Source organism: Pinus tabuliformis, chromosome 5_2 (genome assembly GCF_031772625.1).
Source record: "Pinus tabuliformis cultivar Carrire ecotype Pingquan chromosome 5_2, CPIR1, whole genome shotgun sequence".
NCBI classification, from domain to species: domain Eukaryota; kingdom Viridiplantae; phylum Streptophyta; class Pinopsida; order Pinales; family Pinaceae; genus Pinus; species Pinus tabuliformis.
This window is the reverse complement of record NC_142306.1, coordinates 148,552,142-148,577,712: the sequence shown is the minus strand read 5'-3', so window position 1 is coordinate 148,577,712 and position 25,571 is coordinate 148,552,142. Positions and strand designations below refer to the sequence as shown.

Below are 25,571 nucleotides of genomic sequence, written 5' to 3'. Positions count from 1 at the left end.
GTTATAAACCCAAAGGAATAATAAACCCAAGGGAATAATAAACCCAATGGATTAATACTAAAACACCAAGGGATTATGACCCCAAGTGAATAATATTAAACCCAAGGGACTAACATTATAAACCCAAGGTATATAAACCTTAAGATAAATATTGTAAACACTAAAATAACCATGCTTGACCATGGTTAATTTTCATATAGAGACAATCCTTGTCACAATGCAATGTTGGACCATGGTTGACCATGATTAACCATGACTCATTTTCATATCAAGACAATCTTTGTCACAATGTGATGTTCGACCATGGTTGAGCATGATTGACCATGGAAAACCATGTTTGACTTTACAAATCATGGTTGACAATGATTGACCATGTTTGACTTTATCAAACATGGTTGACCATGGTTGACTATGGTTGACCATGGTTGACTATGGTTGACCATGACTGATCATGGTTGACTATGATTATCATATTGGGACAATCTTTGTGATTATGTGACGTTGAACCATGGTTGCGATAATGATTGATCTTCATATTGAGACAATATTTCTCACAATGGGACGTTGGACCATGGTTGACCACAAATGTTTTATAAAACATGGTTGACCATGGTTGAATAATATTAAACCTAAGGGACTAATATTATAAATCCATGGTATATAAACCCTAATATAAATATTATAAACACTAAAATAAACTTCATTAAACATGGTTGACCATGGTTGATTTTCATTTTGAGATAATCCTTGTCACAATGTGATGGTAGACCATGGTTGACCATAGTTGACCATGAATGATTTTCAAATCAAGAGAATATTTGTCACTATGTGAAATTGGACCATGGTTAACAATGGTTGATTCTCATATTGAGAAATTATTTATCGCAATGCGACATTGGACCATGGTTGACAGTCATTGAATTTATAAACATGGTAGGCAATGGTTGCACATGGTTAACCATGATTGATATTATAAACCGAGGGGAGTAACAAACCCTTGCAATTAATACTAAAAACCCAAGCACTATAAACCTAAGCGAATAATATTAAACCCTAGGAATGTGATCCCTTAGATCAATAAACCCAAGGTATTGATATTATAAACTAAAGGGAATAATAAATACAAGGGATAAAAATTATGAACACAACGTACATAAACCCTAACATAAAAATTATAAACACAATGTATATAAACCATAACATAAACATTATAAACCCTAAAATAAACATGGTTGACCATGGTAGGTTTCCATATAAAGAAAATCATTGTCACAATGCAACGTTGGACCATGGTTAAACTTGGTTGAACATGATTGGTTTTTATCTCGAGACAATCTTTGTCAAAATGCAATGTTGGACCATTATTGACCATGGTTCATTTCCATATTGAGACAATCTTTGTGGCAATGTGACATTTGACCATGGTAAACCGAGGGGTCTATAAAGCTAAGGGTATAATATTAAACCCTAGGAATATGGACCCTTATATTAATAAACCCAAGGGAATAATAAAACAAGGGGATACAAATTATAAACCTATGGTATATAAACCCTAACATAATATTAATCATGGAATAATATTAAACCATAGGAATATGAACCCTTAGATTAATAAACCCAAGGGATTGATATTATGAAGCCAAGGGAACAATAAACCCAAGGGATTAATACTAAAACAACAAGGGATTATGACCCCAAGGGAATAATATTAAACCCAAGGGACTAACATTATAAACCCAATGTATATAAACCTTAAGATAAATATTGTAAACACTAAAATAAACATGCTTGACCTTGGTTGATTTTCATATAGAGACAATCCTTGTCACAATGCAACGTTGGACCATGGTTGGCCATGCTTAACCATCGCCAATTTTCATATCAAGACACTTTTTGTCACATTGTGACGTTCGACCATGGTTGAACATGATTGACCATGTTTGATTTTATAAAACATGGCTGACTATGGTTGACCATGGTTTACTATATTTGATTATGATTGACGATTATTGACTATGATTATCATATTGAGACAATCTTTGTCATAATATGACGTTGGACCATTGTTGCGACAATGATTGATTTTTATATTGAGACAATATTTGTCAAAATGCGATGTTGGACCATGGTTAGCCATGATTAACCATGGTTAACCATAAATGATTTTATAAAACATGGTTGACCATGGTTGAATAATATTAAACCTAAGGGACGAATATTATAAATCTAAGGTATATAAACCCTAAGATAAATATTATAAACACTAAAATAAACATCGTTGAACATGGTTGACCATGGTTGATTTTTGCTTTGAGAAAAACCTTGTCACAATGTGACGATAAACCATGGTTGACCATGAATGATTTCCAAATCACTAGAATATTTGTCACAATGCAACATTGGGCCATGGTTGACTATGGTTGATTCTCATATTAAGACATTATTTGTCACAATGCGACATTGGACAATGGTTGACCGTCATTGAATTTATAAAACATGGTTGACAATGGTTGAGCATGGTTAACCATGATTGATATTATAAACCCAAAGGAATAATATACTCTTGGGATTAATACTAAAAACAAAATCACTATAAACTTAAGGGAACAATATTAAACCCTAGGAATGTGAACCTTTAGATCAATAAACCCAAGGTATTGATATTATAAACCAAAGGGAATATTAAACCCAAGGGATAAAAATTATAAACGAAACATATATAAACCCTAACATAAATATTACAAACGCTAAAATAATCATGTTTGACCATGGTTGATAATGGTTGATTTCCATATAGAGAAAACCCTTGTCACGATGCAATATTGGACCATGGTTAAACTTGGTTGAACATGATTGGATTTCATATCGAGACAATGTTTGTCAAAATTTGACGCGTGACCATGGTTGACCATGGTTGATTTCCATGTTGAGAAAATATTTGGGCAATGCAACATTCGACCATGGTAAATCCAGGGGTCTATAAAGCTAAGGGAATAATATTAAACCTTAGTAATATGGACCCTTAGATCAATAAATCCAAGGGATTGATATTATAAACCCAAGGGATAAAAATTATAAAACAAAATTATCTAAACCTTAACATAAATATTATAAACCCTAAAATAAACATGGTTTACCATGGTTGATTTCCATATTGAGACAATCCTCGTCACAATGCAACAATGGACCATGGTTGACCATCATTCAATTTCATATCAAGACAATCATTTTCATAACGCAATGTTGGAACATGGTTGATTTCCATATTGAGACGATCTTTGTCACATTGCGACATTCGACCATGGTTCACCATGGTTTGCTATGATTGACCACGGTTGGCTATGATTGAACATGGTTGACCATGATTAATATTATAAACCCAAGGGATTATTAACCCAAGGGAATAATATTAAACCCAAGGGACTAATATTATAAACCGAAGGTATATAAACCCTAAAATAAATATTATAAACACTAAAATAAACATGGTTGACCATGGTTGTTTTTCATGTTGAGACAATCCTTATCACAATGCGATGTTGGACAATGGTTGACCATGGTTAATTTTCATATTGAGACAATCTTTGTCACAATGAGACATTGGACAAACATTCATCATGGTTGATTTTCATATCAAGAAAATATTTGTCACAATGTGATGCTCGACCATGGTTGACCATGATTGACCATGGTCGACCATGGTTGTGCATGATTGTCCATGATTTTCCATGATTTTTATATGGAGACAATTTTGTCACAATGCGACATTCAACCATGGTTGACCATGGTTGGCTATGGTTGACCATGGTTGATATTATAAACCAAAGGTAATAAAACCCAAGGGATTGATATTATGAACCCAAGGGAAAAATAAACCCAAGGGAGTAATACTAAAATTCCAACGGATTATGAACCCAAGGGAATAATATTAAACCCAAGGAACTAATATTATAAACCCAAGGTATATAGACCCTAAGATAAATATTATAAATACTAAAATAAACATGCTTGATTTTCATGGTGAGACAATCCTTGTCAGAATGCAACATTCAATCATGGTTGACCATGCTTGGCTATGATTGACAATGGTTGACCATGATTAATATTATAAACCTAAGGGAATAATAAACCAAAGAGATTGATATTATAAACCCAAAGGAATGATAAACCTAAGGGATTAATACTAAAACCCCAAGGGAATAATATTAAACCCAAGGGACTAATATTATAAACCCAAGGTTTATAAACCCTAAGATAAATATTAAAAATACTAAAATAAACATAGTTGACCATGGTTTATTTTCATATTGAGACAATCCTTCTAACAATGTGACGTAGGGCCATGGTTGACCATGGTTTAACATGGTTTTTTATGGTTGACCATGGTTGATTATGGTTGTCTATTGTTGAATAATATTAAACCCTAGGAATATGAAGCCTTAGATAAATAAACAAAATGAATTGATATTAAGAACCCAATGGGATAACAAACCTAAGGGATAAAAATTATAAATACAAGGTATATAAACCCTAACATAACTATTATAAATCCTAAAATAAACATGGTTGACCATGGTTGATTTCCATATTAAGACAATCCTTGTCACAATGCCACGCTAGACCATGGTTGACCATTATTGAATTTCATATTGAGAAAATATTTGTCAGAACGCGATGTTGGACCATGGTTAACCATGGTTGATTTCCATATTGAGACAGTCTTTGCCATAATGTGACATTCAACCATGGTTGACCATGATTAATATTATAAACCCAAGAGAATAATAAACCTAAGGGATTGACATTATAAAAAAAAAGGAATAATAAACCCAAGGGATTAATACTAAAACCCCAAGGGCTTATGAACCCAAAGGAATAATATTAAACCCAAGGGAGTATTATTATAAACCCAAGGTATATCAACCCTAAGATAAATATTATAAACACTAAAATAAACATCGTTGACCATATTTGATTTTCATATTGAGACAATCCTTGTCATAGCGCGATCTTAGACCATTGTTGACCACAGCTGGTTTGCATATTGAGACAATATTTGTCATAATTCGACGTCGGACCATGGTTGACCATAGATTATTTTCATGTTGATACAATCTTTGTCACAATGCGATGTTTGGCCATGGTTGATCATGCTTGACCATGGTTTCCTACGATTGATTTCGATATTGAGACATTCTTTGTCACAATGTGACATTCAACCATGGTTTTCTATGATTAACCATGGTTGATCCTAATTAATGTTATAAAGACAACAGAATAATAAACCCAAGGGATTGATATTATAAACCCAAGGGATTAATACTAAAACCCCAAGGGCTTATGAACCCAAAAGAATAATATTAAACCCACTGGACTAATATTGTAAATCTAAGCTATATAAACCCTAAAATAAATATTATAAACACTAAAATAAGCATAGTTGACCATGGTTGATTTTCATATTGGAACAATCCTTATCACAATGCGATGTTGGAACATGGTTGACCATGGTTGATTTTCATATCAAGACAATATTTGTCACAATTTGACGTTGGACCATGGTTTACCATGGTTGATTTCCATATTGAGACAATCTTTATCACAATTCGACATTCGATTATGGTTGACCATGATCAACCATGTCTAACCATGGTTGTCCATGATTTTTAAATGGACACGAGTTTTGTCACAATGAAACATTTGACCATGGTTGACCATGATTGATATTATAAACCCAAGAGATTAATACTAAAACCCACGGGGATTATGAACCCAAGGGAATAATATATAATTGTCCATGTAATTTACATATTAATATTTATTGGACACAAGTTTATATGTAAATACATAATGATTTTTATATGAACACAAGTTTTTGTTAACGCAATGTATTAATCAAAACTTATTAATTATATTTCAAAACTTGCATCCAAATGTTCCTTTGAACCTATTTTTTTTACAAGTTTTCCTACCCTATTTAGTGCTATTAATTTTGGATTTTTTTTTTTTACTTTTCCAATAGATCACATTTGCAATCTGAACTGAAAGTTGCTTAGGATATATTTTTTTTCATATTTTGACTAATAAATACATTCCTTAATGTATTTCATTGGTAATTTTTAATTTTTAGAAAATTGTGAAATAATTACAACCTCAAAGGTAGTTACAACAACAACTCTTGAAATTAATCATTTGTTCTCAAACAACTAGGAGACATAGGTTTTGTCACCTAGTGTCTCGATCTGGAAGAACACCGCAAGATGCCCAATAACCATGCGATCAATGCACTCAATCTAGTAACAAAGTGTAGGGAAATTTCGTATTTTTGCCGAGATCTGATATTTTGAGATTGGCTGATATATTTCTTATAATGACCCAAATTATTATAATCACTCAATTAACAAATTAATTGTTACAAAAATAAATAGAAGGTGTTGGGTTACCGCAGGAAAAATTTGACATTGTGATCATTGTTATTAGCGTTCTTTAAACGTTAACTTGAACATTCTGCTTTCGTTGAAATCCATCCATTCATAAATCTAAATCACATTGCGTGGACATTGCGCAATTTATAAATCTCTATTTTCTTAAGGAGCTGGATTTACATTTTTTTATGATAACGATCTGCTCATCGGTAATTTGTTAGGGTTCCAGTGGATGCGCCTATTGGTGATTTCTTTGGAATCCAGAGTTTGCATTTTTTTATCATTCAGATAGCCATAATGTTTTAATTAACACAAAGCACATCCTTGTTAATTTATACGTTATTGCATTTCACATTAACCAATGATCTGGCTAGATTGATAGAATGCATAAAAACCCATCACAATTATTGCTCTATTAAGTTATAGTAAAATATTCACATCATAAATATTTTACCCTACATATATCGTGAATAGAAAATCGTTAACAGAAAAAGGCAATGAAAGTTCTGGCGGCTGCGATCCAGTTGTTTATGTGAATGATCCACATTAAAACCGAGCACAAAACCCTAATTTATAATCATGCAGAGCCAAACTTAAAGATGAAGGAGATAAAGAATAATTATTATACATTAAAAAAAATGTATCATATCCATGGATTATACAATAAAGTGGATTATACAATAAAGAATACCCAAGAAAAAATAATTTCGCAATCCAAACCTTGAACTTGGAAAACTTGTCTATCAAATCAAACATGAGTGAATTTGTTAATCAAATCTATCATATGAAATGGAAATCTCAATATTAGCAATAGTCATGAAATTGAACTTGATTTACCACTATAAACCTAATGAATGTTGTGTTGAGTTCGTTTTGTTGGGAGAATACGAACGGCCAGTCGTTGCAAGGAGTAGGCACAAAATCTTAGCGTGTTTCCTCCACTTTTCATCTTATCATTCACTAATTCATCCACTACAGTTAACATCCAACTCCGCATGTGTTTCACAAAGAAATGTATAGAGACAGATGCACTTAATGGAGTGAATATTATACTTAGCAAATGGTTGAATGTGAATCGTTATAATAACGTTTCAATGCATGTTTTTTTAAATTTATTTCTAGTAATCATGATACGTGGTTATGAACAATAAGCATAGTAAATTTGTAATCATTTTTTTAAAAAAATAATTGAAGTATGGTTTAAACATGTGATTTAGATATGTATGGAAGTTAATGGTGTGAATTCCTTCCATTGATGGAGTGGTGATAACGAGAATATACTGACATTTTTCATTTTAGGCCATCAAATCAAAAAGATTAAGTAGAAAATGGATTAAAGTAACCAATTCCAATAGAGGAACACCTATCGGCATAATCATTGGTTAAATATTTAATTGAAAAATAAATTTTTTGTTTAAGGTAAAAAAAATGTTTTTTGGAAAATAATTTGAATTTTTTTATTAAAAAAAAAACAATATATTTTTATTTTTCTATGGAAAACAAATATTATTAGTATGGTAGAAAAGGGATATTATGTTATTGTTTTATTATGGAAAATATATATCAACCTTTTTCCTATGCAAAAGAATATTACGATCTTTATTTTACTAAACAAGAAGATAAATTGAAATTTGTCTTAAATTGAATTATAAATCACCATATAAATGGAATTTGTAATTTTATTGTGGCATATATCGTAATTTGGCTTTTAGATATTTCAATTTGTTTTAAACAATTTGTAGTACTAAAATCTTAGTGTTATTTTGGAATTAGATTTTAATTTCTTCATTTTTTTAACATAGAAACAAAAAGGGTTATAAATGAAAGTACCATGAGAATTGGATTAAAGAATAAGATGAGAAATGATCAGAAAAAAAAAAAAAAGAGAATTAAAGGAAAATAGAGAGCTTAAAAGAATAGTGGAAGTACAAAAGATATGTGGAGACACAAAATGTAGAGAACTTGAAAAATATGTAGATGAACTTGAAAAATATGTGGATGTACATGGAAATGATGAGGAAATGAGAGATGTCCTGGAACTTGTCAATGAGAATATCAACAATAGAAATGAACGAAAATATCGATAATAAAAATGAAGAAAACAATATTGATATCAACAGGGTTTTTAATTGCTCAAAATAAACAACTAATTAACTAAACATTAACTTATCAGAATGGGAATCATCTTTTTATTTCAAGGAAATCAACAAAACCTACGAAAATAACTACAAGAAGCTAATATTGGTTCTACATGAAATTGTCTATGATCTTTTAATCATCCTACTTGTTGAAGGTAGATCTGCCTTAGAACCACTACTAAAGCATTCTAGAGGAAACAAAACCTTACGCACTCTCCTAAAGCATTTTAGATCAAGCAAAAGCTAATGAATAAGGAAAGTAAATATCTTAAAGGAAATCACAATGTTGAAAGTAAACTCTGTTTTTAATTAAATCAAAATTATGCTTGCACATCTAAGATTCTAATGAACAACTAATCAATAGTACTACTTTACATGACATTTCAACTTAGGAGCTGAATTGAAAAAAAACATATGGAATTTTGAATTCTATTATGGTATTCCTATATTCATTCAACTATTTAACTATCACATGAAGAGACCAAAAACTATTGCTAAGTAAGAGTAAATCTTATTTCAATGAACTACCAAGAGAAATTAAAGAACCACCAAAAACATGTCTAAGGAAACAACTATTTAACTATCACATGAAGAGACCAAAAGCTATTGCTAAGTAAGAGTACATCTTATTTCAATGAACTACCAGGAGAAATTAAAGAAACACCAAAAACATGTCTAAGGAAACAACTGTTGAAGATAATTGAGAATATCCTAGAATAGGTGGAGTTGGTTCACATAGCCTCAAGATAGGAATTAGTTTCTATTTCTTAGGATGCTGTTCTAAGTTCCCTAAAACCATGTATTCTATTTAATGTGTAATGTTGATGAACAATGTAGAGCGTTCTGTAGAGCCAGACTCTCCTTGTTCAGACTCTCTTTCGTAGAGCTGGCTCGTGGGTTTTATTTTAATACAAACATTGCCATTTTTATCATGGTATCAGAGCGTCAAGGCTGAGGAACCTGTACGCTAGCTGGTGGGTGGTTCTTTGAACCGAGATCATCGCAGTTCTGAAGCAGATAACTGTGACGATTCCGAAATTGTCACTGGAAAGGCGTGTACCTCTGTGACGAGGGCACTGTAACACTTCGCGCAATTTTTTCATCGCAGATCATCGCAGGAAAGACGTGTACCTCTGTGATGATCAAGGAAAACCAATAACAAGGTTGTGGTTGTGCAAGGAAGTCAAGAACAAGGTTGTAAGTTTTCAGAGAAGCTGCGTGGGAAGCCAATAACAAGGTTGAAGATAACAACAAGAGGTTGTCTGGAGGCTGAGAAGGAAGCCACGAAGATCTGTGCGTGTGCTGTGAGATCGAACAACAGTGATCTGTCTCTGTCACACATCTGGGGTAAATTTAACATCTTTTACTTGTCAATTTTTTGTTTTTCTAAATCGCCAAGATGAATAACAACATATTTGAAGCATGCATGAACGAGCATAACAAGCTAGATGGTTCCAATTATGATAATTGGAAGTTTAAGATGCAGACTCTGCTAGCAGTGTAGAGTGCTTGGACGATTCTGAATGGGGATGAGCCGAGGCTCGTGGCTGGATCAGCATCGGTCCTAGATTAGGAGAAACGAGAAAGCAGAGCAAGGACAATGTTAAAGATGTCATTGAAAGACTGTATTATACCACACATCATAGAAGGTAAGTCAGCTAACGAGATCTGGGGAATTCTGAAGGAATTGTACGAGATCAGAAATTCAAGTCTTCTTTTGTTCCTCAAGAGTAAGTTCTGTCCATGAAGATGGAGGAGAATGAATCGATTGCTTCATTCATAGCAAGGATCAAGGATCTAAAAACCAAATTATCAAATATTGGTCATACAATGGACGATACAGATCTTGTGACCATTACAATGAATGGTGTCACTAATGACTATCAGATGTTCATCACTTGGATAAATGCCAGAGAAAGGATCCCACATTTTGAAGAGTTGACAGGTATACTAATGCAGGAAGAAAAAGGGAGATCGACTCTGAAGCCCCAGAGTGCCAATCTTGCATTGGTGGCGAGGAAAAACTTTTACAAAGGGAAAGGAGGTCCATAACAAAAAAACAGAGCAAGTTCATAAAAACAACCAAATTTGACTCAAGGTATGCATCCCAATAAAAGCTACTCTGAAACTAAATGTTTTTATTGTGGAAAATTGGGTCACATTGCCAAGAAATGTAGGAAAAATAAGTATCATGAAGAACAGCAGAAGCCAAAGAGACATGCAGGTCATCTCATGAATGGTGATCAGGTGCAGAATTTGAGGTTGTTCATGGCAGATCATGATGAAAATGTTGGTACAAACATTTGGTATGTAGATTTAGGAGCGTCAACACACATGACAGGGAACAAGCACTGGTTGGAGGATTTTAAAGAGATCAACAAAGGCGCACAGATTTACCTAGGAGATGACAGAAGTCATCAAATCAAAGGATGTGGGAAAGTTTCTGTCATTCTACCTGATGGTAATATTAAACAAATTTACAATGTAATGTATGTGCCTGGCATAACAAAGAACTTGATTTCTGTATCAATGATTACAGATCAAGATTTGAAAGTTGAATTTTTAAAATCTAACTGTTACATTAAGGATCTGCTAGATGGAATGAAGACAATTGCTACAGGAATCCGAACAGGAGGACTGTACAAGTTGGATGTGAGACCTGCACCGGTTCGAGCATTGACAACAACGAGCCTGACTACAAAAGAGCTTTGGCACCAGAGATTCGGCCACATCAATTACAATGATTTGTTGTTACTACAGAGGAAAGAAATGGTAAGAGATCTTCCTATGCTAAAGCAAGTACATAATGATTGCAATGCTTGTACTTTAGGAAAAATGCATAGAGAAGAATTCCATGTTAGAGTAGAAAAGAAACAGAGGGATATACTGGAGTTAGTGCTCACAAACCTTTGTGGTCCCATGCAGACAAAATCATTAGGAGGAGCAATGTATTTCCTATTGTTTATTGATGACTGTATGAAGTTTTCTTGGGTGTTTTTCTTAAGTAAGAAGAGTCATACATTCGAATACTTTAAGCAGTTTAAAATATGATTGAAAGACAAACAGGGAAACAGATAATAATTCTCTGCTCTGATCAAGGGGGAGAATACAGGAAAGATGAGCTGATAAGATATTGTAAATATCATGGAATTTTGCAATAGTTCACAGTACCCCATACTCCACAATAGAATGGAGTAACAGAAAGGAAGAACAGAACTCTGGTGGAATGTGCGAGAAGTATGCTTAAAGGTAAGAATATTTCAAATGGTTTTTGGGCTGAAGCAGTGAGTACTGCGGTTTATTTAAAAAATAGGAGTCCTACAAGAAGACTTGAGTTTAAAACTCCTTTTGAAGCAGTATATGGATATAAGCCTGTAGTAAAACACTTAAGAATATTTGGATCTAAAGCATTTGCCCATATACCAAAGGAAGATAGAAATAAATTAGACTCAAAAGCCATTAGATGCACTTTTATAAGGTATTGTTCGTCATATAAATCATACAAATTATTTAATCACTCTACTCACAAGATCTTTGTTAGTAGATATGTTCAATTCCATGAGCAGGATAATGAAGAAACTAATGAGCACTATGATGGATGGGACGTTCCGTACATTGAAGAAGAAGATGTAGAGAACAATCAGGAGCAACGGAAAATAAAGGCAGAGGATGAATAGTATCAACAACAATAGCAACAACAATAGCAACAACATCAACAGTAACAGCAATGGCAACAATAGCAACAACAACAACAGCAGCAGCAGCAGGAAGAAATAAGGTTTGAAACCACCACTTCACCACTCAGGAGATTAGGTAGGAAAGCTCAAATGCCTGCAAGATATAAGGAAAATGAATTTATAACTAGTATGATGAATGTTGTTGAACCATCTAGCTATAAAGAAGCAAATGAAAGTAATGAATGGAAAATAACCGTGGAATAGGAATATGATTCAATAATCAGAAACAACACTTGGCAATTGGTAGAACTCCCTAGAGGAAAACAGGTCATAGGTTGCAAATGGTTATATAAACCGAAAATGAATGCAGATGGAACTATAGAAAAACTGAAAGCTAGATTTCTTGCAAAGGGGTACACACAAAAAGAAGGGATAGATTATGAAGAAACCTTTGCCCCTGTAGCTAAATTGAACACCATCAGAATGTTGATTGCTTTAGATACTAAGAAACATTAGATAATGCACCAACTATATGTAAAGTCTGCATTTCTGAATGGACAACTGAAAGAAGAGGTTTATTTAGAGCAACCAGAAGGGTTTCTCTAGAAGGGAAAAAAGCATTTAGTCTGTGGCAAGGATAATTTTAGGGGCGAATGTTCGCCCTTTGGCGAAATTAAAGGGTTTTAAATTTTTAGTGGGCGAATATTTTGTATCATAGTACATTTTTACAAATCACCTCAAATAGCCCACCTTATTTTAAGGGAGAGGGTAAAAAAGGTCAATTTAGCCCTTGAAATTAGGACTTACAACCTTCCAATTCATCCATTTTCAAGAATATGTTTTGTTTAAGTGAATCCATTCGCCCATTTTCAAGAATAGGTTTTACTTAAGTGAATCCTATGGGCCAAATACCATACTTACAAAAGAGATATGGTAAATTAATAAAAATATAAATAAATGAGAGGTATGGTAAATAAATAAAACATTTTTTATATTTACTCCATAAGTCACCTTATATACATGTAAGGGTGTAAACAAATAAAAATATAAGTAAAGTGGAGGTATGGTAGATAAATAAAATGTCTTTTTATACTTACTCAAAAGGTATGGTAAATAAATAAAAATATAAATAAACTAGACGTATCGTAAATAAATAAAACCTCTTTTTATATTTAGTCCATAACCCTCGTTCTATTTATGAAGGCTCAAGAAAGAGGTTTTATTTAAGTGAATCCTATGGGCCAAATACCATATTTGTAAAAGAGGTATGGTAAATTAATAAAAATATAAATAAACAAGAGGTATGGTAAACAAATAAAACATTTTTTTATATTTACTCCATAAGTCACCTTATATTTACGAACACTCAAAAAATGGGTTATATTTAGGTGAAACCTATGGCCAAAATACTATGGGACAAATACCATGGACTAGATTGTTATTAATTCCATGCAAAAAACCATTATTAACCCTAATATTAGAATTAATAAAAATAAAAATGGCACATGGTATTGACCCATGGTATTCACCAAAATGGCACATGGTATTGACCCATGGTATTCACATGGAATGTAGCCTATTTAAATGGGGGAATTAAACCAGCATGTAGCCTATGCTAAGATTCACTAGGACTTTACAAAGTTTTATTATTTAGTGAAGGACTCGCCAAGATCTTACAAGATTTTATAATTGAGTAAAATATTCGCCATGCCTGGTGAGAGATTCGCCAAAAAATTATATATACATATTATATTATTGATAAAATCGCCTTCCATTTTTCCTATATACCATGGAGATTCGCCCATTTATTATATTTATAAATTTAGGGGGGGTTCTTAAAAAATTCCCTAGTCTGTGGGTTGAAGAAAGCACTCTACGGACTAAAACAAGCTCCCAGGTCATGGTATGAGAAGATTGATTCATTTTTTCTACAAGCTGGCTACAATAGAAGTAAGAATGACCCTAATCTTTACACCATGAAAGATGAGCAAGGGTGTGTAGTGCTGATTTCATTATATGTAGATGATTTGATAATTACAGGTGATGCTATATATCTAATTGATGAAATCAAGCAGCAGATGTCACAAATGTTTGAGATGAAGCATCTCGGTGAACTCAGATACTGTTTAGGTCTCGAGATCTGGAGAGATTCAGGTCAAAAAAATCTGTCTTGAGCAAAGTATGTCAAACGCCTGTTAGAAAAGTTAAGAATGAATCAGTGTAAGTCTGCATCGGTACCATTACAACAGAACATCAATTTGCAGTGTAAGGATGGCTCAAAAGCGGCAGATGCAACACTTTACAAACAGCTGGTTGGGAGTTTGATCTACATAACCACAACTAGACATGATTTGGCTTATGCATTCAGCGTGTTACGCCAATTTATGTCTAAGACACTTGAAAGCTACTGGAATGCAACGAAGAGTGTTTTGAGGTATCTACAAGGTACTATAGATTATGGAATTATTTAAACTGACTCTTCTGATGTCAGATTGGAAGGATTTGTAGATTCATATTAGGCATGAAATGTAGATGATCGCAGATCTATAACAGGTTATGCATTTAGTCATGGATCCGGGGCGATCACTTGGAGTAGCAAGAAGCAGAACATAGACTCCTCGTCCTCAGCAGAGGCAGAGTATCAAGCCATGCGTGCAGCAACATGCGAGGCGGTTTGGTTGTGGAGACTTCTCCAGGATGTTGGGGAAGAATAGGTAGTCACAACAACAATTAGATGTGACAATAAAAGTTCAATCAAGCTAGCCAAAATCCAGTGTTTCACAAAAACACTAAACATATTGATACTCAATTTCATTTTGTAAGGGAGAAAGTGCAGTCTAAAGAAATTCATCTAGAATATTGTAATACATGTGATAATGTTGGGGACATTTTCACTAAGCCCTTTGGAAAAGTAAAATTTCAAATGTTTAGGGAGATGTTAGGCATATATGTGAACCCATTCTCCATTAATGGGGAGTGTTGAAGATAATGGAGAATACCCTAGAATAGGTAGAGTTGGTTCACATAGCCTCAGGATAGGAATTAGTTTCTATTTCTTAGGATGTTGTTCTAACTTCCCTAAAACCATGTATTCTATTTAATGTGTAATGTTGATTAACAATGTATAGCATTCTGCAGAGCCAGACTCTCCTAGTTCAGACTCTCTTTCGTAGAGCTGACCAGTGGGTTTTATTTTAATACAAACATTGCCATTTTTATCAACAATGGTCCAGCAGCAATGTGATAAACTATAATGTTATCAGAAATAGAGGATATAATCAAAACTCAAAATAACTACCGTCCATCCAAGTGAAGAAACAACAATAGTTAGAATGTAACAACACACAATCAAACATTGTTGAATTATCTTTATTGTCATCCCAACAGTAAAGATAACTTTGTGAAGAACAATACCATGAAACAAGCGTGGGTTTTATTCCAGCAAAGGCAACGTGCCTGAAGTTCTTTATAGTTTGTTTCAATATAAGGCATGAGGTAACTTTAGAATGGATCATTGGTCTATTTCTATCTGAATATATTAGTTTTAGTTCTAGTTGCAGAAGTGTTTAACAGGCTTTCCGCTTTTGTTTCTTCGATGTCGCTTGTAGTTATAAAACATGAATGTGTAATCCCCAGAGTTCGTTTTGTTTCCATCTACAGGTATCCTCCATTTCATACCTCTGGGTATTCTCTAAGCAACATGAGGACCAATATGGTAGAGGGTCAGTGCATCTCTACTTGTAGTCGAAGAAGTCATTGTAATAACATTCATTAGGGCTTGCTTTTTCAATTTTTAATTCAATATTTTTTCCTATGCTTTTATATATTTCTTGCATGGTCAGGTTTTCATTCATAAATTTCAGTTTATATAGATGTGTTTTTTTGGAAGCAGTGATAATTTAGTTAGTTATATTATTGGTGTTTATTTTTTTTATTTTTTAAATTTTAACTTAATTATTAAGTGGATAGTAGATATTTAACTTCTATAAAATGTTTTCGAATACTTATAGCAATATAATTAAATCTATAGTTGAAATTTATGTCCCAAATAATTATTCTTTTTTACTTAAAACTATTATTGTGAACAAGTGTCATATACAATGGGTTATGGTTTCTTGGGCATGTGATATTGATAAAACATGGTATTGGTCCATGATATTGTAAATTTGTGATAAAAACTATTTAAAAATTAAGAATATGCATAATAAAATAGTCGTATAAATCTCTATGACTAAAAAAATGATTCGATGTATAATGATAATAATAATGATAATCAAATTATAATTTATTTTTAATTTATTATTTTTAATTTTATCAAAGTGATTCACAAAGTAAATGTTTTGATGCTTGTTATAAATCCATATTTATGAAAATTTACGAACATTTAATTTTAAATAATCATGATATCATTCCTGGCCAATGATAAAAAGAAAAAGAAATATACAATGAATATGGATATAGCCACCCATGATATTAATTTCTCATTTCCACAAAGAAATACGAGATTAGACTGAATGACAAAAATATCAATTAAATCAATCTTTGAAAAATAATACTTATGCTTTTGTGTGGTTGGAAAACATGTTTATTATTATTATAGGAATTTATTTTTAGTTTTATATTTTGTATTATATTAAGAATATTTTAGAATATTATTAAAATATATTTATTTTATATGTAATGTGTATTTTTTGGTTTTTAATTGAACTGCTTAATTAAAAAAAATGTATAATATAAAAAGATTTATGAATTTTTTGGGAATGTGGTATTGGTTATATTGACTCATAATATTGTAGCCAAACTTATTTACATGTTAAATACTCTCTTATATATTAATTTTTTTTATAATTAATATTATAAATGATAAAAATTTAAAATAAATTATGATTTATATAATTTTAATGGTATTTAGTAGTTAAAGATAGTTGTCTCACCGTTAGTTTAACAACTGAGTGAGTTACGATAAATTTTCCTACCTATAAAAAAAAAATATATGGCATTTTTTTTTATAATTTTAGAAATAAATAAATTTTATGAAATAAATATTTGATAATTATTATAATTAATATTTAAATGATTGATTATGAATCCTTTAACCTATATAAGTGATGTACACTTTTATGGCCCAGGTTATTTTGATACCGTTACTCTTAACGATATCATTTTGTCTATCACCACAGCTGTTATTTTAACTGCTTCAGGTATAGTAACACAAAAGGACACGGGCATATGGTGAATGGGATATTCACAAATGATATCGTTGATTTCCCATTTACACGAAGAGATACGAGATTACAGTGAATAAAAATATCAACTAACCCATAGAAATATCAATTAAACCCACCATTGAAAAGCATCCCACAACTTTTCGGTTTTTGGAAGACGTGTGTTATATTGAAATGTCCAAAAGTTTTTACAATTTTATGATTTATCTATCGCCGTGACTTCTATTCCGAAACAATCTAACCAGAGAAAGCGAGTTATTCATTTGACTGTGAAAAGGGCCTAATTATTGGAGAGAACTATTTGAAAGGACACATATATACAATTAAATGAATCGTTTGGCAGGGCAAAATCATAATTACGTGAACAGTGATTCCCGTATTTGTAATTTTGTGAGTCTACTCTAACTGCCCGAAAAAGGAGAAACTATGATGGAGAATCGATATCAATAATGTTAAATCAGATTAAGTTGAAATTTATACACAAAAGGTATGGTGGATAAGAGCTTTTTATAGTGTTAAATCAAAGCTTTATAATTGAAAATTTGCATAGACAATTCAGTTTGAAACAGTTTATTTGTAGTGCACTTGGAAACATTCAGGTTGTAGTTATTATTTTCAGACAAACAAATAACGTAACGAGTGACGGAACAAGTGGACAGATATTTTTTTCACGAGGTGTGTTACACACAATTCTTGTTTTTGCGTTATTAATTAGTACAATAGGTTTTTTATGGTGAGGTTCTTCCTCAAGACACTGTAGCAGATTCATCAGCCTTCAAGGAATATATGATTTTGATAGTGTGATGTTCGCGGGTTTTGATTGCCGATCTCCGATAGGATGAGCTCTTTGGTGCTTGGCCTTTGCCGCATTTCTCTCCATACCACACAGCCCTTGCCACTTGGCACTTCCATATGGAGCGGCTGCTATAATAATTAAACTTTCTTTTAATGGTTTTGCAGGAAGTTCACCCTATGCCATGTAGCTTATCACTTTTCAACACTTGTCCTTTATCAGAACCAACCTTTATCTGCCACGTGTCCCTCTGAGGAGAGAGAAAAGACCTCTTCCTTCTTTGGTTTTGCCAATAATTTCTTTGTTAACCTGTAATCGGCCATCCCCGCCACTTTAACACTAGTAGCTTTGACAATATCACATATTGCAACGGGCGTTATTTTCTTTTGTTAAATGCTTTAAGCCCAAGGTTATTTGAGTCTTAATAACTGTGGGCCAACCCAATATCGAAGCCCCTTTATTGGAACTTTTGAAATGGCACATGTTGCAAAACGTCGATATGTGATCAGCGATTGCGATCGCCCTTAGTTTAGATCCTCGCATCTTTCTTTCATTGTCATCGTGGGCGAGCCCCCATATCGGAGCCCCTTAATCGAAGGATTTCAATCCAAGATTTTACTTTGATGCAACAACATGTCTCAACCTTCGAACGTCGATCTCTCGTCTATTACGTCATTCACCGCCACCTGGTAGCTTGTAATTCGTAACATGTGTCACCCTATTTTGCGCCCCTTGAGGCCCTGAAAATGTCGACACTGCTTGCCACGTGTCCACTATCCCCGCACACCATGCTGACGTCATATGCCATGTGGCTTTATTGGAACTAATATTTTTCCACCATGCATCCCTTATCAGAACCAATCACATTGCGCCACACATCCATTTGGAAGAGAGAGAAAAGGCATGCTCATGTTTTCTTTTGCAATGAAAATCCTTCGTTATTTTGTTTCGCCATTTCCCCGATGGTTTAATATTCTCAGTACTTTTATATCACAACTTTGCAATATCAGAAAATTTGAAAGTTGTCACCCCATTGATTCACCGATTGTCGATATGCAACATGCACTTCCGACTACACGCAGGGCAATCAGAATGTTACATCCACTGTCATATCAAAATTTTTGAAATGCCACATATGTTAAATCAGCGATATGACTTAATCCTTCAATTGTTGATTTATTTCCATATCTGATATAGCAATCGAAAATAATTTAATGGAATAACAAATCCACTAGAGTTATACATCGCATAAATTCTTTTAGAAATTTTTTATACATATAACATTGGTCCTATATAATAATAACTAAATATCTAAACTTTGAATCTCTGAACTATGCTATGGACCAACATCCACCAATATTATTTAACAATATCGCATATTACAACACACAATATTTTCCTTTGTTAAATTATTTAAGCCCAAGGTTCTTTGAGTTTTAATAGCCGCGCGCTAGCCCAATATCGGAGCCCCTCTATATGATCTTTTGAAATAGCACAAGTTGTAAAACGCCGATATGCGATTGGCGATTGTGATCGCCCTTGGTTCTCAGCCTCGTGTCTTTCCTTCTTTGTCACTGTGGGCCAACCCCCATATCAAAGCCCCTTAATCGAAGGATTCCAATCCAAAATTTTACTTTCACGCAACAACATGCATCAACCTCTAAATGCCGATCTATGGTCTATTATGTCATGCACTTCCATGTGGCACCTTGTAATTGGTGATGCATGTCAACATGTTTTCCCCCTTGGGGCCCTGAAAATGCTGGAATTACCTACCGCTTGTGCACCGTTCAACCACGCCATGCTGACATCATATGTCATGTGCCTTTTTCGGAACCAATATTTTTCCACCACATGTCCCTTATTGGAACCAATCATATTGCGCCACACATCCATTTGGAAGAGAGAGAAAAGGCATGTCTATGTCTGGTTTTGCAATGAAAATCCTTCGTTATTTTGTTTCGTCATTTCCCTGGTGGTTTATAATTCTCGATAATTTTATATCGCAGCTTCGCAATATCGCAAAGTTTGAAAGTTGTCAGCCCTCTAATTTGTCGATTGCTGATATGCAATATGGACCTCCGACTACATGCAGGGTAATCGGAATATCGTGTCCACTGTCATATCGAAATTTTTGAAATGCCACATATGTTAAATCACCGATATGGCTTAATCCTTTAATAGTTGATTTGGTTCTAGACCCGATATAGTAATCGAAAATAACTTAATTGAATAGTGAATGATAGGGACATCAACACAAAGGAAACATGCCACATGCTACAAAAAATGCCCCTTTCACTTTTTAGTCGCTCATTTGTTTCCCTCAACATTACTCGAACTATTTTTCAATGTGTTTCTCATTGTAGAGGTTCCCCCTTCCCAACAACACCCTTCATTATAGCATACATAAATATACCTCCTTTTCTTGAAACACTAACTCTTCTTGAGGCTACACATTCTTCATCCTTCTCTGCTTGCCGAAAACATAACCAATGGAAACAAATAAATCCTTGCAAGATTGTTCATGTCCTTTCTTGCTATTCATCGATCTCTTCTCCTACTGATGCATCCTACACTTCTTTCTACTGGAGTGAAATACTTCTTTACTTCCCTTTTCGCACACTACCATCAAACATTTGCTCCACTGATGCAACAATCATTTCACATTGGGAACAAAAAATATATGTGTATGTTCCATGGCATGTTCATTGACCCCTTGAAACCCCCTTCCCCTAGCTCAGGTGACACCTCCATTAATGATGTGACCAACCCCCATGAATCTGTAGACATCGATGAATGACAATTACTTTCTTAGTTACACCCTAGGAACAACATGCAAATTGATGATCTTGACATGCTTGGACATCATGAATTTGACTCTAACCATAATTGGGCCCATACTACCATCTCTCTCCCTTTTCAAGAGAGATCCATATGTTTTATAGATTTCATTCGCTTATCCACCCAAATCCATTCTAACCCGACTCTAGTTCCTTGCTCGATCACCTAATTATCACCCACCCAGCAAGTTGCTTTCAGCATTGTCCTTACCAACTTTAGGACCACTTCCTCCATTCCTCCACTTATAATGTTAATCCAAGGTACTACTAGCACGGGGAAGTCTCATTTAATTGATTGCATAAGAGATACATTTCTTGCTGAATCTGCTCCCAATTCAAGTCCATTGCTCCTACTCGCTCCGACAGGCATTGTAGCATTTAATATAAAGGCTCTTACAATCCATTCTTCCCTTCACAATCCTTTAGTGTCAATGCATCCTCTTGAGGGCTAACCACTTTTTCATCTCCAAGAAAAACTTTTTCATGTCAAATACATTTTAATTCATGAAATGAGCTTTATTGGGCCTAAACAAATTTCATGCATAGATGATCATTTACGGGAGGTATTTCCTACTTATCAGAATGTGTCTTTCGCCAATCTGTCTATCATACTTGTTGGTCATCTTGGCTAACTACCTCCTATGAAGGACATCCCAACGTATATTGGGACATCATGCATAAATTCCCTTTGGCGCACCTTTGACACGGTCGTCATACTATCTACCATCTTTCGTCAACAAGGGACTTGCCCTCTTCAAATTGCATTCCACCAATTGCTCATGAATCTTAGAAATGCAACACCAACAATCAAAGACTGGAACCTTCTCATGTCAAGGAAAAACTCCTTTTTGTCAAAGGATGAGTGACAGGAATTCAACAATGCAATCCATCTATATCCAACCAACCTAGTTGTCACATTACATAACAAACAAATGCTCAAAAAATTGAACATGCCAATTGCACGATGCTACACAGAGAAAAGGAATTACCATCCTAGTGGTACACATGAAGATGATGAACAATTAGATGCAAAAGTCTAATTTTCAATGAACAACAAATTTTCCTCAAATGTAACTTGTGGGTTGAAGGAGGTCTTGTAAACGGACCACCTGGAAAAGTAGTTTCCATTTTCTATGCACGTGGATTAAAACCCCCCTAATTACCATCATTTTTTGTTGTTGACTTATAAAAATACAAAACCACGCCATGGGATGCCTTGAAACCATCTTATGTTCCAATTCTCCCAATAATACGAGGCTCTCACAGACAACTTTCCCTTTGAATGGCATGGGGTTTGAAAATACATAAATCGCAAGGGATGATATTACCAAAGGTGACAGTGGAAATTGACAAGACAAAATGACAAAGCTTAACATTCACTGCCATCTCGAGAGTTCACACCTTCGCTGATCTTCACATCTCTCCACCATTTTCCTTCAGTGATTATTCCTGCATGCAAGGAAATTCTTACATCAAACATAGGCAACAAGAGGAATTCGTGCTAGCATCAAAGTATTTACAACCACCTATAGTCTGATCGCTCCATTTAGCCCCTTCTGATTTTGTTTGAGTAAGCATACCTCTTATTCGATTTCACAATAGTTCCTTTCTTTTACAAATAGTTGTTGCAAAACTCAGTTAAAATTCCAATTTTTTCCCCTTTCTAAAAAAATATAATGTGCATTTGTGTTTGGAACAAAAAAAATAAAATTAACGCACTTTACAAGTTCACATTTCGCTGATTTATGTGAGCATGGTTTTACAACTCTACTTCAAATCAAATACTTTCAAAATGCTTGATAAGAAGAAACAAAAAGCAAATTTGTTCTCACTTACTGGAAAATCTCTTTTCAATTGTCAAAGAAGTAACTTACCACAGAAGTTGGAAGCCATTTTTCCAAACAAAAAAAGGACTCAAGAGCTAGTATGAACAAGATTTCCAAACTATTGTGGGGAAAAATACAACACCCCCATTTTCATTGTATTATTATCATAATAATAATGGGGACTGCTATGTATTTGCAACTTGCTTTTAGATCATTTGTTATTCGTTTTTTCCTTATGTTGTATTGTTTTATTTTTCAATTTGACTCAATCTTATTTTTAAAGTTTATTTTATTATTCATTAATTAGAATAAATGAAACAAATATCCCTAGAGTCCAAGACTTATATTTTTGTCTGAATTTAAGCCTTTTATATTGAACCAACATTAAATGTTCCCTTTGAGTAATAACACACTATTGCAGTATTTAACTCATACTTTGAAAACCTTTCAATCAAATTTCGCAAAAAAATATATAACGCACATCTTATATAATGAAATCATATCAGAGAAATTGCATATCGTAGTTTTGGTAATGTACCACTCCTCCAATCCTCCAATCGCCGATATAGTGCTACCTCCGATCTCCGATTTTTTTAGATCTCCGATGTGTGATATCACAAGACATATGATTTATTTAGAGCTCCAATACACAAACCAAATATGGCTATGCAATTCATTTAAAATAATATCGTGTCTGATTTATGATACGAAAAAAGTTATAAAAATAAGTTAATTATCATGAACATCCTTGTTGAATGTCAGCAACAGTAAAAATAACTGTAGATTTGTACAATTCTAATTCTAATTTAAGCTACATTATTTCCCAAATATTCCCTTTTTTTCATCTAGTTTCCTTTTATGTAACTTTTCACTTCAAATTTAAATTAATTATATATAGCAGAGATGGGAACCAAGTGAAAGGATAAAATATTCAAAATGTTTATATCAATTTCTTAAAATTGTATCCTTTTAAGGAATTGAGAAATGAAAAGGAGATGCAGGAACTACATTAAACTCTTTAAATAACAATTTATGATGTTATTTCAATTTACTAACCTCATAGATATAAATTTTTCCCTTAACCTTCTTCATGTGTTCCACAACATTATGCTCAATGGTATAAGAGACTATAAGGGTCTTGGATGAGTGAAGGATATATGAATGCGAAGCTAATGAATGTATATCAACCTAAAAAAATAAATATAAACAAAGCCTTGTAATATCTATCCAAGTACAATGTATCACTAATATATGTGACTTACATATCTTTTCACTTATAGAATTATTATCTAGATCATTAAACCATTTATGAACATAAAACGAGAAATTAGAGCTGATTTAATTAAATAATTAATTACATTAGTTGATATAAAAAATGCACATATATGATAATGCTCTTCGTCTCTATAGTTAGAAGATTTTGACTAAAGTAGTAATTCAACTCATAAACATAGCATCATCATATAAATAATAGCATGCGATACACATTCACCCTTATCATACGTAGAACGATAGTGCTTCTTCTTTGTATTAAGACCTCTTTACAATTACAGTAGTGCAAACAAAAAAGTTTCTCACACAAAATCAGAACCCCCTTTCTTCATAATACTGAAGTGGATTTTTAGCTTGAAATCAAAACTCAAATATAGAAAAGTCCATAACATGTTGGGATGGTTCAAACAGTCTGCACTTAAAATAAAAATACAAGATAATACTAGAGTGTTGTTACAACAACTTCACCAATACTTGGAACAAGACTACTCTTCCATTCATTGTTGAATTTTGCATATATCTGTCATTGGCTTCAATTCAGGTGGATGTTGAGGGCTAATGTGTATCCCTGTAGTGAATAACACATCGCTTAGTGCTAGGAGAAAGTGTCTGGTTGCATTTGCATGACACCTCAGCATCAACCATTCCCCATGTCGTTTGACTAGCAAATGCCAATGACATTCCAAGTCAATATTTGATAGATATTTTATTCCCCCACTCTTTTTCTTTGATGATTCTTGTGAATATTTGGTTAATAATTTAATATTGATCAAAGTATCTTTTGGGTAGTCTAAGATTCCCGCAACAGGCCATCGTTGATTGATTCAATGATGTTGCTATATATATCCCTAACACTATAGATTGACATCTCCACACTTTTAAGCCTTATCTCCCATTCTTGAAAGACAATTTCTTTATAAGATTCTTCTATTTTTGGGAGATTTATTGATCACCCCTCAAGTTTTTTTTGCGAGTCAATGAAATCAGAGATTTTCTTTTCAAATTCCTTGCTATATGTCCTCAGATCGGACAGTTGATTCACAAGTGCATGAGCTGATTGGGACATGTCTTTCATAATGGCCAGCGTTTTCCAAAATAGAACCTGCTGATGAGCAAGTAGGTTATTTAGCTCCCCTACTTATTTCATGAATTCTGCCATCTCAGGATTAACCTTCAGTTGCGCAGTCATGCGCTATAGCTCCTATATATGGGCATCCTAACTCTTTATGTTAGATTCATATTGGATCTTCAGGCCATCGAAATTGGTTTGCAATTGTGCAAGTTGAACTTTCCATTGGTGAACAATTCCTTGCTTTTCATTTTCTAAATTTTGTTCAAGATGCCTTATTCTATCATCTTTCTCCCTTAAGAGTTG

General features: G+C 33.5%; 1 protein-coding gene across 1 annotated transcript; it reads left to right on the top strand.

Annotated features, from left to right (window-relative positions):
• Window positions 1-14,450: 14,450 nt before the first annotated feature.
• LOC149157964 (secreted RxLR effector protein 161-like) lies at window positions 14,451-14,954 on the top strand. The gene is made up of 2 exons (XM_089433837.1): window positions 14,451-14,685; window positions 14,773-14,954. Exons 1-2 carry the CDS (start codon window positions 14,451-14,453, stop codon window positions 14,952-14,954), a joined length of 417 nt encoding a protein of 138 aa, XP_089289963.1.
• Window positions 14,955-25,571: the final 10,617 nt, after the last annotated feature.